Here is a 14715-nt window from a genome sequence, read left to right on the forward strand (position 1 = left end):
GCTATTTATGTAGGGTGAGAACCTCTTATCAGTATCCACTCGTCCCGGACTCCACAGTGTCTCACAGTTCTGCTCCCTTAGGTGACAAGAGTATATCGTCGTATCAGTACAGGGTACTACTTCTTATTCTCCAGAATTGTGTACCATAACGAGGCTGTTTATGTAGGGTAAGAACCTCTTATCAGTATCCACTCGTCCCGGACTCTGCAGTGTCTCAAGCTTCTGCTCCCTAAGGTGATAAAAGTATATCGTTGTGTCTGTGTGGATCACCACAGTATCACTGTCAGTACAGGGTAGTACCTCACAACACTCCTCCTTGGGTATTCCAAGCACTTGAGTACGAGGCTTCTTGCTTCCAAGATTTACACTGACACTGCGCTTCAGGCCCATGTCCACACCTCCATAGACGTCTATTACGAAAACACTTCCACTGTCATTATAAGCAGTAACATAGCACACCTCATCTCCTATCTGAATTAAGGCACCACGTTGTTCAGATTGAATATTAGGTACATGTAAAACTGCTGGAATCTCATTTTTCACATCGAACGCTAACACTTCATTCGATGATGTATTCCTCCAGTAAGCCACCCCCTTCATATAAGATCCTCCACCTGCAAGACTTGTATTTTCCAGCTCTAGACAGTCTGAAGGAGAGCACCTCCATGAATCTGATTCAGAACAGTAAATCTCAAAGCAGACAACTGGATGATCAAGAACAGGGACTGCAGCGACCACGCGATAAAATGATTCAATATTAAACTGAGGATCAAATGCAAGAGCAACTGCAGGATCAGATCCATGGTAATATTGAGGAGGAGGAAGCTTTTTCCAGTGTTTGGTTGCAGGATTGCAAACGTAATAACTGTCCTTCCCCTGACAAAGGAGCAACCCGCTGCTAGAACTTAGTACTTTAACAACCTCAGGCAAGAAACCAAGGGAAGGACTCGGGACTCCGTTCGCGGAACGATGCAGAGACAAAAATATAGGAAGATCATCTTTATTTTCCAGTCTTTGATAAAAGTAGCCTGAAAGTTTCTGGAATGTTGAACTTTGATTGTACGCGAGTAATGGACTAGTTATCCACTGATTCCATTCTTTGGACACTGCCCGAAACTTCGTCAGTGATTTAGCAGGGAGGAAAGGCAGTACATGTCTCTTCGCTACATCTTTGATTGTCATGTCCACTCTCATTATGATGTCTACAGGGTATTTAGAACCATTGTTCCCTTCCTTCACCTTATAAGCGGCAGTCGTCAAGTCAAACTCTGCTAACTGCAATCCAAACCAAAAGACTTGTTAAAAGAGGTACGGTAATCAGAAGCAAGAGCGGTTTACTAACTATGCTGCAATCTCGTACTAGTTAGGATGATCAATATTTGTATCCACTCCTCTTTTTAGGCTGGGCATGTTGTTCACTCGGAAAGACTCATTTAAAAAACAATAATTCATAAATGTCAAAAATAAAAAAATAACAATAGAAGAATATTAGCACTAGAAAGCAAGATCTTATGAAGTAGCTTCCCAGCAAAACAGGGAAGCAGAGATTGCCCATGACATTGTGAAAATAAAAGAATGGTATCCTTGGAATGAGATGGATAGTGGATTAGTACATTTGGCCCCAACTAGCTTGGAATTGAGGCATAGTCATTGTTACAACTATAACTTTAGGTAAGGCGGAATATGGAAGAACTGAGATCCAAGGACATTTATGAGGACCAACTTACACCACTTTAATACGTCTGCCATCTGCCAATTTTGAAATGGACATCATAGAAATCACCACTTAAAAAGAAAAAACTTGAAAAGACAAAGTATACAATATACACCATGTTCAGTACAATTCTTTTAAGACACAAAAAAAGGACATTAACAGTCAATAAGAGACTTCAAGTTCTGTTATTGAGACTTCAAGACCTTAACATGCCGAAACAAGTAAAGAGTGCCATTAACGAGTTCGATCAAAGAGATGATGATAAAAAAACTGTTGAACAATTGAAACAAGAAACAAGAAAACAAAATAAAAGGGAAGAAAACTATACCGAGTCAATCCCACCACCCTGAGGTTTAATAGCAACGTAAAAGTCAGAGGAGTCAGAATAGATGTCCTCCTCCAAAGATTCATCACTCAGCATGTCAATCTCAGAACATGCCATTTTTCTGCATAGATATATAAAAATTAGAGCCTCTATTACTTAACAAAAAGAATATATGGAAACGAGAAAATCAAGAAATTGATCTCCAATTCACCTATTAGCAGAGCCCTTGATGACTTGGGTTTCAAGAAATCAAGAAATTTCACTATACTATAAATGAGAAAATCACGAAAAACATCAGTAACGCAGAAATAAGAAAAAAAAAAAAGAAGCAAGAAAATCCCAGATTGAACAGAGCATCCCATGAACAGAGCACTAAATATAGTTACATTTATTTCATCAAGAAAAGCAAGAACATAAAACGATACATTCAAAGAAGTAGAGGAAACAACAACACATTACCAAAAATTGGAACAAAAGAAAAACGAAAATGATCCTATCTTTTCATGCTAAAATTGATCAACAATTGTAAAACGGAGAAATTCAGTGTTTTTTCTTCTTCTTTTTTTGTTTTGGATAAATAAACAACAGCATGCGATGATCAGTACCGGTAAGCAAAAGAAGAATTAAGAAGAGGAAGAACTCACAAAGTGCAATGCGCGCAAATTTTGGTGAGTAAAGTCGCCGGATAACCAAGAAAGAAATGGCAAAGAATCGCCGGAAAACCCTAACGACGACGGAGTCGAGGAAAAACGCGTGGAGATCGGAGAGTTCAAAACTGAAGTGAATGAGAGTTATAGTTTGAGGAGGTGTGCATTCTTTGGCTTTAAGGAAATAAATTCACGGGCTCACCCGGTCATTTTAATTTAATTAAATAAATATATATATATATATATATATATATATATATATATATATATATTTATTTATATATATATATATATATTTATTTAGGGAAAATATATTTGACATCTTTTTGGCATAAATTGCATGACCGGGTAAGTTCGTAATTAAGGGAATTAATAAAGGTGTTGTTGTAAATTCATTTTTTTCCACTATAATATTAAACCATTGAAAAAAGTCTTAAACCACTAGATGGTTTCAAGAAATTACATTATCCAATAAATTTTTCATTTCTAATAAAAAAACACTGTCCAAAAAAAACATTTATTACTCTTATTTATACTCACTTCAATACTCACTTTCTTTCTTCCAATTTTTAAATTTTTCATTGTTGTTTATTCTTTTTCCTTTTCAATATCTTACTATTTTCGTTCATAAATCTCATGGGCAAGTATGTTTGTTTTTAAGGGAAAAAAACAAGGTACATTCATTAAATTTTAAAAATATTTTTTAAATTAATATTTATTAATTAATTAATACCTCTACAAAATAATAATATTTTAAAATTTCAATAATTATATTTAGGATAGGACTACTAGTTTTTATGAAAATTCAGAACGTTTAATGATTTTTTTTTTAAAATGAAGATCACATTAAGAAGAGTAATTTTTTAAAGGATATAGTTAGTAATTAGTAACAGTTAATTTCTATATTCTAATTTTATTTGTTATCTTTAATTCACTGATGCAGTGAATGACATTCTCAACAATCTTTAGTTTAAGATCCAAAGCACTTGAAACTTCCTCTTTTTTAAATAATTTTGTGTATCCAACTTCATTTATATATCTCATGAATTACATCACTGAACTTACACTTCAAATATTCACTAAAAGTATTATTGCTAAGTATGGATTAATAGTCTGAAAGATAATATATATAACCTAAATGTATAAATTATACTGAATGTAAAAATAGTTCATAAGTGATGTCCTTGATTAAATAGTAGTTACATCTTTGCGTTATCATCAAATCTGATGCTCAACTTTTGTTTAATCAGTTGATTGCATCGGAAATTTCTGATATTCTCTCCATCTTAATTTATTTGATATAATTTGTTTGGATACAAAGTTTAAAAAATATAAAAAAATTTAAGTAATATTTTAAAATTATCATTAAAATAAATAATTTTTTAAATAAATCAGTACATTGTAAACCTTTTGTCAAATAAGTAAAGAGTAAAATATTGATAGTATTGTTGAATATTTATCAGTAAAGAATGTAAAGAGTAAAATATTGATAGTATGGTTGAATATTTATCAGATAATTTTATTTTATTTTTTAAAAAAATGTCAATAGACAAAGAGGGAGTAGATAAATAAGCATTCTTAGCTAGAGAAGTAGGAGATTTTCAAGCCCTCAAGAGTCAAGTCCCTCAAGTGCAAGATTTGAATTCAAAATTTGCACATGAATTTACAATGAAAGGATAAAAAAATGGCTATCTAACAATACGAATATTGATTGAAATAATTTTGTTCACCATTATAAGGATGTCTCATTCTTATCTATATAGTTAGAAAAAATGGTTCTAATTTGTTTAATCGCAACCGATAAAATATAAATTTAGATTATTCGTTCAATTGATATTGGTTTGAAAGTTTAAATTTTTTTTTATGAAAGAGGGTAATTAATATGAACATAAAGCAAAATAGTAAAGTTGATCAATCTATTAAGAATTTATTAATAACCGTGTAAAATGAAAAATAAATATTAGTTGTAAATATTCACCTAAAAGATGTAAATATTACTTGTAATTATTATTTATTTCATACGATGCCCTACTTGATCTTGTTTCTTTCTCGACTAAGAAGCAGATTATTGGAGAATGTAACTATATATCACTTATCCCTAATTAAGGGGAAACATAAAATTAAAAGCAAAAATAGTTAACCTTACTGTCCAACGCCAACCAAGAAGACCATTGAACATTGAAGCTTAAACACAAAATTAAAACATATTCACAAATTTTTACAGCATATAGAAAGGCAAGATAGGTGTCCAGTTATATTGCACCATTTAAAGACACATATATAACAACATAAAAAGTGGCATAAGCAATGTCAAATACCCATGCTCTCAAGGCTATAGGAACTAAGAAGAAGCTTTCCATAAATTACCAATGCATCGATCTTCTAATATTAATTTGTTTCCGTGAAGCAGGCATGTTGATACCACATTTAACTAACTCTTCTAATATAGTAGTAGAAGTTACCACCTTGGTCGCACCTAGGGCTGGCAAAATGAGTTATAAATCTGGGTATCCATTCATTTTTACCCATTTAAAATGGGTTGGGTACCCAATACTTTTAAAATGAGTCAAATATGAGTCCAACTCATAATACCCATTTAAAATATGGGTACTTAAATGGGTAAAATGGGTAAATAGAAAGGCCTATTCACTGTAAGAGAAAAAATAGGGCAGAAATTTGAAACCCACACAAACCAAAATTGCCTCAGCTTTTCATCGTCTTCCATCAACCAACATTGTCTCAGCTCCGGCGATTTCTCCGGTGAGACTCTCTCCTTCGTCTTTACTTCTATCTCCGTCTCTATTTTCTCCTTTTCTATTTTTGTTGTTGTTGTTGTTGCTGTGGTACTCTGCTTTGCTGTTTTGATTGATTTGATGGTAGACTTTCTACCTGTTTCTTTTAGTTCAACTTTTAGATCTAGTTAGTGATGCATGTGTAAATACAACTTCTAGTCATGGGTACAACTACTTCTTAACCCTGCCTATCTGAGCATACCTGCTCCAAACCCAAATGAAGAAAGAGGGCTATGGTAGGTTGAAGGCCAAAGAAGTAGTTCCCTCAATAGTGTGAAATAGCTATGGATGATCCACAGAGACATAGTCTGTGAAAAGCTAAAGTAACTTTTGGTTCATTTCATATTCTTACCTTATTGATTGTGCTGCTATGAGTTGATTTTGTTATTTGTATGTATGGCTCATTGTTTATGATTTGTAAAATTAGGGTGATATGTCGATAGAAGGCAATGAAGAGTCTTGTGAACAAAGTACTGCAACTTCGTTGATACGAGCAAAAAGGAAAACATCTGTTGTTTGGGATTATTTTATTAGACTTAAGCCTAATTCTATTGACGGAAAGTATGAAGTTCAATGCATGATCTGTAAAAAAAAATTTGCAATGGGCCCTACATTTGGAACAACAAATCTAAAGCGTCATTTGGAGAAACATAACCCGGATAAGGCTAAAGAGGGTCAAAATGAGCCAATAGATCAAAAAACTTATCGAGAGAAGATGTCATTGGCTATATGTAGGCATAATTATGCTTTCAGTTTTGTAGAGCACAAAGGCATCAGGGATATTCATTCGTATTTAAATCCAATAGCGAGGCATATATCAAGAAAAGTAAGAGGCCTAATAAAGAAAAGTAAGAGGCCTAAAACATGGTAAAAGCTATTCCCATCTACATAATTCATATAGCTTCCTTTTTCCTTTTATCTGATTATAGTCGAAAAGTTTAATATTAGATGAAAATTTTATAATTGACATCTATAGGACTAATAATTATAAGTTATAACACCTTTAACTTTCAAGTTATAACAATAAAAACTTACATGTTATAACATTTTACTAAATTAAAAAAAGATTTAAAAGCAGTAAAAATCAATTAGTTTGAATAAATAAATTAATTTAAAAAAAATTGAGTAACAAATAATTTGAAAATATTAATAATAATTAATAGAAGACATAAAAATAGGAGAGTCATAACAAAATAGTATATTTGTTTTCCTTGTTTAGCTCAAGACAATTATTTCAAACAAAAAAATTCAGACAATTTCTCTCTCTTCTAATTCGTTCAAACAAATTTCTTAGTTGTCACTCTCTTCTAATTCGAATTTGTTTTAATACAATAATCACCATTTTCTTGTAATGGACAGTTTCTTATCAGTATTAATAAAGCATGGTGATAGATAGGATCCTTCAGGTTAGTGTTTTTTCCAAAATTTCTGTGTAATTGATTTGCAAAAAATTGGGTCTTTTTTAATGTATAATGTTGTTAGTTTTTGGTATGAACCATTTTTCATTTTTTGGTATGTTTTTGGTTTAAAAATTACATAAAATTTGCTTGAAATTAGTATACTAGATATATCAGACATGTATAGAAATTGATGATGTTGGTGTGATTGAACTTTATTTTTTGGCATTATATTGGAATGAATTTGGAAATAATAATGGAATGAATTTGGTATACTGTTTATTTAATAAATGACAATTACTAGTTAGAAATGTTATAATTTTTGTATTCTTTTGACATGAATCTGGTATGATTCAGTGATGACTTTTGGCATGAAATATGTATAGAAAGTGTGCATAAAATGGTATACTAGAAAGTATTCATAAAATGGTGTGCTAGTTATATCAGACATGTTTGGAAATTGATAATGTTTTTGGTACGATTCTAGTATGATTGAACTTTATTTTTTTGGCATTATATTGTAATGGATTTGGGCATGATGATAATGGAATGAATTTGGTATTGTCTATTTAATAAATGACAATTACTAGTTAGAAATGGTATTCTTTTGATATTACTAATACATTTTATTTGTGTATAAAAAAATGGTTCATAGTATGATCTTGTATATGATAATCTTTGTATGAACCATGGTTGCAAAAGAATGACTATATATTGTTTTGTTATATTTGGTATGAATTGTGGATTCAAATGGATCTATATAATTGACATAATCGGTATAAAATCGATATATAATTGATATAAAATTGGTATGAACCATTTTTTACAATGATTAATTCAAAACAAAATTAATACCAAAACAATCAATATATAAATGATATAAAATCGGTATGAACCATTTTTTACAGTGATTAATACAAAATCAAAATTCATAGTAAAATCATACGATAGGTTCATTTATTTTTGAAATCAAAATTCATACCAAAATCATAGAGTTGGTCCATTTATTTTTAAAATCATTATTCATATCAAATTCATACAATTTAGCAGATATATAATTTTGGAAAATAGAAAACATATAATTTAAATCATTATTCATACAAGAATTCATACAATTCAAATTATTTATTAATGGTATGAAATAAAAAATAGCAATCTAAAGAAAGAAAAAAATGAAGATAAAGGAGGAAGAGAAGGAAAAATGTAGGAAATAAATAAATGTAAATAAAGATATATATATATATATATATATATATATATATAGAAAATAGTGAACAACATATTTAAATTTAAAATTAGAAAAAAATAGTATTCATCAAGAGTAATTAAGTAATAATAGTAGTACTAAAAATAATAGTAAAATAAGAAAAACGAGGATTAAGAGATAACGTTATTGGGGGGTTGGATATCTTTTAAATATTTCTATCAATTTAAATATATAGCTTATAAAACGATATTATTGTATTTAATATCAAGAATAAGGAAGAATAATAAAAATATCCACATTTAAAAAATTAATATGATATTTGAATTCAAATTTAAATAAAAGAAGTATTTTTTATCAGCTTAAAAATAGAAACTCATAAGTAAAAGAATTCTTAATAAACTCTTACTGTTTATAAATTTATCATTTTTGAATATTATAAAATAAAATAAGATACATTTAATTTAAATATTAAATAAAAATAAATAAATAATAATAATAATAATAATAATAATAATAATAATAATAATAATAATAATAATAGTAATAGTAATAGTAATAGTAATAGTAATAGTAATAGCAATATACGTGAGGAAGAAAATCAGAAGTATATAAATTTGAAAATACATTAGACTTTTAATTCTAAATAGACTCTTACTATTCAGAGAGTTTGGTATTTAATTTAAGAAAAATATAAGTAGTCCCAATTCCCAAACCCTACAACATTACCTCGTTTTTTTTTCCAGTTTAAACCACTGCACTCCACTGCCGGCTGCCGCTCCTCGCCGTCAGTTGTCAGCGATCAGGTTTCTTCTTGCCTTGTATTCTTTGTATTATACTATTTAACAATTTTAAATTAAAACATGTTATCTCGATCTACCCAAATTTCTAAGTATATTTTATGGCCCAATTTTGTAAGCCAAACTTTAGGTCATTGTTGATATTTTCTCGTTACCTTGTAGGAATGGAAACTCACATGCACATCCAAGAAGAAATAATTATGGATATTTTAAGTAGATTGCCTGTGAAATCTCTTTTCCTATTCAAGTGCGTTTCAAAGTCTTGGAAGGCTTTAATCTGCGAACCTAGCTTTAAGAAAATGCATCTCAATCATGCCAAAAATGACAAATTGCTCATAGAACGGACAGCCAGGGATCGTAATATTTTTTTCTATTGTTCATCTTTGTCATCAATGTCACATCTAATTGTTAGGGATGTACAAGAATCAGTGTTTGTCCCGCAATGTGTGGAAGGGCCTTACAATTACAAGATCTATGGTAGCTGCAATGGCTTGTTTTTAATTGGGATTAAGCAGAAATATATTTTGTGGAATCCTTCTACAAGAGAATCAGCATTACTACCATCACATTGGGATAAGTTCTTTTGTGATTATAATTTTGGATTGGGATATGACCCAACTAGTGATGACTATAAGGTCGTTAAGATTCCTGAAATTAATTCAGAGGCACCCACTGAAATTCTTTCACTAAAAACTGGTTCGTGTAGAAAAATTTATGAAGGTTACTTTACCATCGAATGCCATAATATGGATTATTTGACATTAGTACGAGGAACATTTCATTGGCTAGTTTATTCCGAAGGAGGTAGGTTTTCTCTGTTTTCATTTAATATTTCAAAAGAGGCGTTTGGAGAATTACCATTGTCGAAGGAGATGCCCTTGTTCTGTGACACGATCGAGCAAGGCGTAACAGTGTTAGGTGGAATGCTTAGTGTAAATTTTGTTTGTGTCAAGGAGGATACTATTGTTTTTGATTTGTGGGTAATGAAAGAGTATGGTAAAAGAGAATCTTGGACTAAATTATTTACAATGAGAGATAGAAGGGATCGTTTTCAAGTGTTACCAATCGTTCCGAAATATATATTTGGAGATGGGCGAGTGTTGCTGAATTCAGATAGAAGAGATGTGCTTAGAACATTCAAAGAATCAGACAGAAGAAGCAATCTCATAGGGCCTCTAACTAGTGATGAAGATACCATGAGGTGGGATGGATATACTTACACAGAGACTCTCATCTCTCCAAAAGATTGTGTTCTTGCTTGCTACTAGTATTGGTTGGTACTTGAGATTGTGTTCTTTTTTTAAAAAAATAAATAAAAAATATCATAATTTCGTTAATCAAAATTCTAATCTAATAAGTATATACAAGATAAATATATGTAGTATTGCTAAAAATGATTCAAATCACAACTAATTGGCTTGTTGATTTCAGTATAAGTTTGATTATATATGACCTTTTTATTTTGGTCTTGATACAAGTTTGGTATTTAAAAGAGAGCTTCTTTTACAATTAGGACTAAGAATGGTTATTTACACATTTCATAAATATAATTTTATTTAATTTTTAAAGCTTTTGTCTTTAGACTTTGCAATGTAGCTATACATGATGGATTACGTATATTTGAATTTGACTCCTCTACTTGTTATTTTTAGTGTTCTGTTTTTTTTTCTTTTTGTATAATTTTGAAATAAATATTTTTATTTGGCTCATAGACTAGCCAAGTCCAGTTCATTCCCAATTTGTAAAAAATTATCATTTTGAATATTTATTCAGATTGAATATTACTTTAATGAAGTGATAAAGAAAGCCTATGTAAAATTTCGTAAGTTAATGAATTAAATTGGGGTTATGTTTATGTTTTAAAAAAATTGTTATTGAGGTGAATTATAGGTGTGTGAGATCCACATGAGAACGTAGAGATAACTGGAAGTAGGACGGCTTATCGGGCAGATTAGGTGGATAGTTATACTTAACAATTCGACTTATTAGATATCAATTTTTAAATATTTTAATCTACTAGCCAATCAATAAAATATCAATTGATTTAATATCGAATTAGCAATTATCGAACGGTTATCGGGTGATATATCACACTAAATATAGCACCAATTTACATCTTAAATACTACTATTGTATTATTATTTTTCTTAAATTAAAATCACAAAAATAAAATACACGTCATTGCTTAAATTGACTTGTCTCTTTTTTTCATCAAGTATATCATGAGATCTGTTCCCAACAAGAACAAACCAAATCTCAATGCTACATTAACAAGAAAATAAAATAAAAATAGAAGTAAGGCGGATATAAATATATGTTGAAAAAAATATAAATATGATCATTTTTAATGAATTGATGATTTATCCAATAAGAAAATTAAGTAGTTTGTTCATGCATTAATAAATCGTCTATTATAAAATTTTAATCCGTTTATTAATTGTTAATTTAATAATTCAATATCAATAAGTCAACACTCGGATTAAATTATCAGTTATACTTTTATTTTGATCAGCCCAAATTAAAACATAATAACATAAGTTTGGTGCAAGGTGGGAGTGGCTGGGAGGGGAAAAATATTCAATACTTAAATTTCAAAAGTGTAGGTTAAAATTGTAAAATAACGTGTTAATGCCCCCAATGCACGTCCTCGTGAGTTTTAAATTAATCATTGATGATAAATGCAACGCACTAGGACCCCCTAACACATGCCCAGCGTGAGGTCTTCTGACAACAAAAGTGTGTGTTGCGTGTTCAACATGAGGTCTGTTTCACTATAAATAGCTCCTAAGTGTAGAGAAAGGAAATAAAAGAAAGAGTACGAAACAAGAAGCTTTTGTAGTTAAACTTTCAATTCAATGTATGTTGATATTTTTCCATTTTTAAGGAAGAATGTGATGATTTGAGAGAGTTGGTGAAAGTCGGATGACTTGTGGACTTCTTGCAATTGATCAAAATGACAATTACAAGCGGTTTAAGCAGGTCAGTTTTCATTATCTCTCTCGGAACCTTGCATTCTTCTTTTAAAATAAATAAAATATCAAAATATATTAAATTAAGAATTAACGACAAACGATTCTTGATAAAACTTTTGACACAAATTAAAACTGCACTCTTTCAAACATAATTTTCTTAATATAATTTATAAGTCCTACTTTCTGGGTTGATTTATTTTCTTTTAAAAAATCACTACTTATACTTAATTTTTTCTTTCACAAGTCACATTATATCTTAAATTTTTTTAAATATTTAATAATTTTTATTTCAATTTCAAAAGTCTCACCCACTTCATAAAATTTCGTACTCAAGACACATAGGATAAAACGTAAAGCCTGTATTTATCCATGTTCATAGTTACTATTTCATTCGTTCTATATACTATATAAGAGACCGTTAGTACAGCACAAACAATACTATATAAATTTCCTCAGTACAAGCAACCATCTAAAATAAGCTGGTTGCAGCTCCAAACAAAGAACCTTGGCAGATTAGAATTTAGAGGGAGACTAGGCTGTTTACATATGGAAAGCATCGACGAATTCCAACTTCACTGCTCAGAAATTTTGTTGCACAGGACTTGAAATCGTATGAGTACGTTCTTCCTCCACAACGAGCCACCATTATATCACTGTCAACATGTAAAACTGAGTAGTTCCTTGCTACATCCCCAACAATTTCACTGTCAAGAACAACAGTCTGTTTCTCTGACCACATTTGGATTTGGCTTCCCATTTGCATTGTATTTGAGTGGGTATTAGCCAAAATGTTTAACAAGATTATATTACCAGTGACATCAACCTTACAGAGCTTTCCACTAAAAGTCCCCAAGAAGCCATGAGTGTCATAGCTTTGAAGGAGCTGGGACCTCTCCTTTGTTAGATCAAAAGCAAGAATATTATCAGTTGTCATCCAGTAAATAACGCCATTCACATGGACCCCTGATTTTGGCAATATTGTTCTATCTCCAAAGCATATCTCCCTAGCAATTTCCCAAGAACCCTCTCTGGAGGAATATATATCAAATTCAGTTGCCTTACCAAAATCTGTGGATGGAAAAGCACATATAATTTTGTACTCTGCTACAAAGTTGAGCAACGATGGTTCAAATAAGAGCACAATTGCTGGAACTGATCCATGATTAGCATTTGATTTTGGTAGTTCCTTCCACTGCTTAGTAAAGGGATTACATATGTAGTAGACCTTGTCCCCTTCATGACCTCGGCAACAAAGCAGTCCATTGGAGGAGGATTTAATGTCAACAGGCTCAGGCAAGAAGCTAAGAATTGGATCTGGCACCCCACAAGAGTTTGCGTCAATGGGTATGAGAGAAGGAGAACCCCTGTGAATCTGGATAAAGATGCCTGATGTACTGTGACAAGAAAGTGACTGATTGTGGGCAAAAAGTGGAGCGGAAATCTGGAATCTCCAGTCCCTGCAAACAGCTCTGAATTTGACAACTGATTTGGCAGGAAGGAAGGGAAGGACATTCTCCTTGATGATGTCCTTTAAATCCACATAAATCTTATTATCCCGTGCAGCAAGGTCTGCTATTTTTCCACGATCCATGATTGCAACTTAAATAAATTTACTCCATTGTCAAACAGCAACACTCATCTTAAATATAGAATTATTTATTTGAAATACTCAATTTAGGACAACTGGAATTAAAAGTTCCATTTTTCCATCAAACAAATGAAATTTCCCCACATACAACGACCACTTTACATGTTTTTTCTCCTATAGTTCTAACTGTAACAGACCCTATCCCAACATTATAATTGCTAAGTATGCAGATGCAGAAACTTCCAAAACAAGATTTCATACCAAGGAAGCAGAAATTTTCGGGTAGCAACAAATGCTAAGATTAGAACGATTGTAAATGGAGCTTGTTGATGACGAGGAGAATATTGCATTTTCAGGTAGGCCAGAAATATCTTTGAAACCATATTTTCCTAAGACACCACAATGAGGGTGAATATCCAGTAAAATATCATACAGAATTTAATGTATTCAATTGGACCACTAGTCGGTCATTAGATGAACATTAGTTATCAGTCACAACTTGGCATTTCCATATTTCATATTTCTTACTCAGCAATCACTAGACAGAGACAGCCACATCCTATATCACCAGCATCACTTTGATATATTTAAAGTAGCACCGACTCCAGCATCAGATTCCAGGTTCAAGGCTATCTAACGTAAAAACCAATAACGTAAAGTAGAAAGGAAAATCTAATTTCAGTAAGGAACCATCGTGTATTTGAAAAAATACATAAGATTTTGATTCTAACCCATAAGAAGATGGAAATATTTTGAATCATTAGCAGTAAAATCATTCTGCCACATATAAGCATGGCTTACATATCAAACTTTCAGGTTACTTACAAGACAACAACCTACTGAGTACTACAGGAGGAGCAGAACACTAAAGTCTAATCAGGATCAGATTTCACTGTATGTTCTAAAGAAAAAATATGGAATATGCACAAAAACCACAAAATCTTATGAAGAAGCCATAGAAGGAAGAATGGATTATAGTCACTGATGGTTAAGACAGTGCAACAAACAGTCTCTTTCTTGTTTTTTCAATCTTCTGTTACCAAAGATAATCACAATGCCTCTAACATCATGAGGGTTCAGTTTTGACTTGCTTTGACTTGACGCTTAACCAGTCCAAATTTGGCCAAACCCGCCCACCATTTTACACCCCTAAATTCAGTCAAGATTGTTGCTTTTCATTTTCTATACAACAACAACACACCCAATGTAATGGGATCAGGGGAGGGTAGGAATTAAGATGCACACGAAGGACTTACCCCCTACCTTTGTGGGGTAG

General features: G+C 31.4%; 3 protein-coding genes across 3 annotated transcripts; 1 reads left to right on the plus strand and 2 right to left on the minus strand.

The window, feature by feature from the left end:
• Nucleotides 1–109: 109 nt before the first annotated feature.
• Nucleotides 110–2179, minus strand: LOC125822273 (F-box protein At5g49610-like). Its single transcript, XM_049501660.1, has 2 exons — nucleotides 2043–2179; nucleotides 110–1275 (listed from the first exon to the last, which is right to left on the minus strand). Exons 1-2 carry the CDS (start codon nucleotides 2154–2156, stop codon nucleotides 124–126), a joined length of 1266 nt encoding a protein of 421 aa, XP_049357617.1. The 5' UTR covers nucleotides 2157–2179; the 3' UTR covers nucleotides 110–123.
• Nucleotides 2180–9079: 6900 nt separating this feature from the next.
• LOC125822040 (F-box/kelch-repeat protein At3g23880-like) lies at nucleotides 9080–10147 on the plus strand. Its single transcript, XM_049501418.1, has one exon. The coding sequence runs from the start codon at nucleotides 9080–9082 to the stop codon at nucleotides 10145–10147; it is 1068 nt and encodes a 355-aa protein (XP_049357375.1).
• A 2224-nt stretch (nucleotides 10148–12371) lies between these two features.
• LOC125822379 (F-box protein At5g49610-like) lies at nucleotides 12372–13638 on the minus strand. The gene has a single exon (XM_049501773.1). The coding sequence runs from the start codon at nucleotides 13440–13442 to the stop codon at nucleotides 12372–12374; it is 1071 nt and encodes a 356-aa protein (XP_049357730.1). The 5' UTR covers nucleotides 13443–13638.
• Nucleotides 13639–14715: the final 1077 nt, after the last annotated feature.

The sequence above is a fragment of the Solanum verrucosum genome, unplaced genomic scaffold (assembly GCF_900185275.1).
Source record: "Solanum verrucosum unplaced genomic scaffold, falcon-dt-bn FXZP01000103.1, whole genome shotgun sequence".
NCBI lineage: Eukaryota > Viridiplantae > Streptophyta > Magnoliopsida > Solanales > Solanaceae > Solanum > Solanum verrucosum.

What these genes read in the sequence shown, in the direction of transcription:
- LOC125822273 (XM_049501660.1), bottom strand. Translation starts at nt 2,156, where the DNA reads ATGGCATGTTCTGAGATTGACATGCTGAGTGATGAATCTTTGGAGGAG. An exon ending in AGGGTGGTGGGATTGACTCG is followed by an intron (nt 1,276 to 2,042) that starts GTATAGTTTTCT and finishes TTTGGATTGCAG; the next exon opens with TTAGCAGAGTTTGACTTGAC.
- LOC125822040 (XM_049501418.1), top strand. Translation starts at nt 9,080, where the DNA reads ATGGATATTTTAAGTAGATTGCCTGTGAAATCTCTTTTCCTATTCAAG.
- LOC125822379 (XM_049501773.1), bottom strand. Translation starts at nt 13,442, where the DNA reads ATGGATCGTGGAAAAATAGCAGACCTTGCTGCACGGGATAATAAGATT.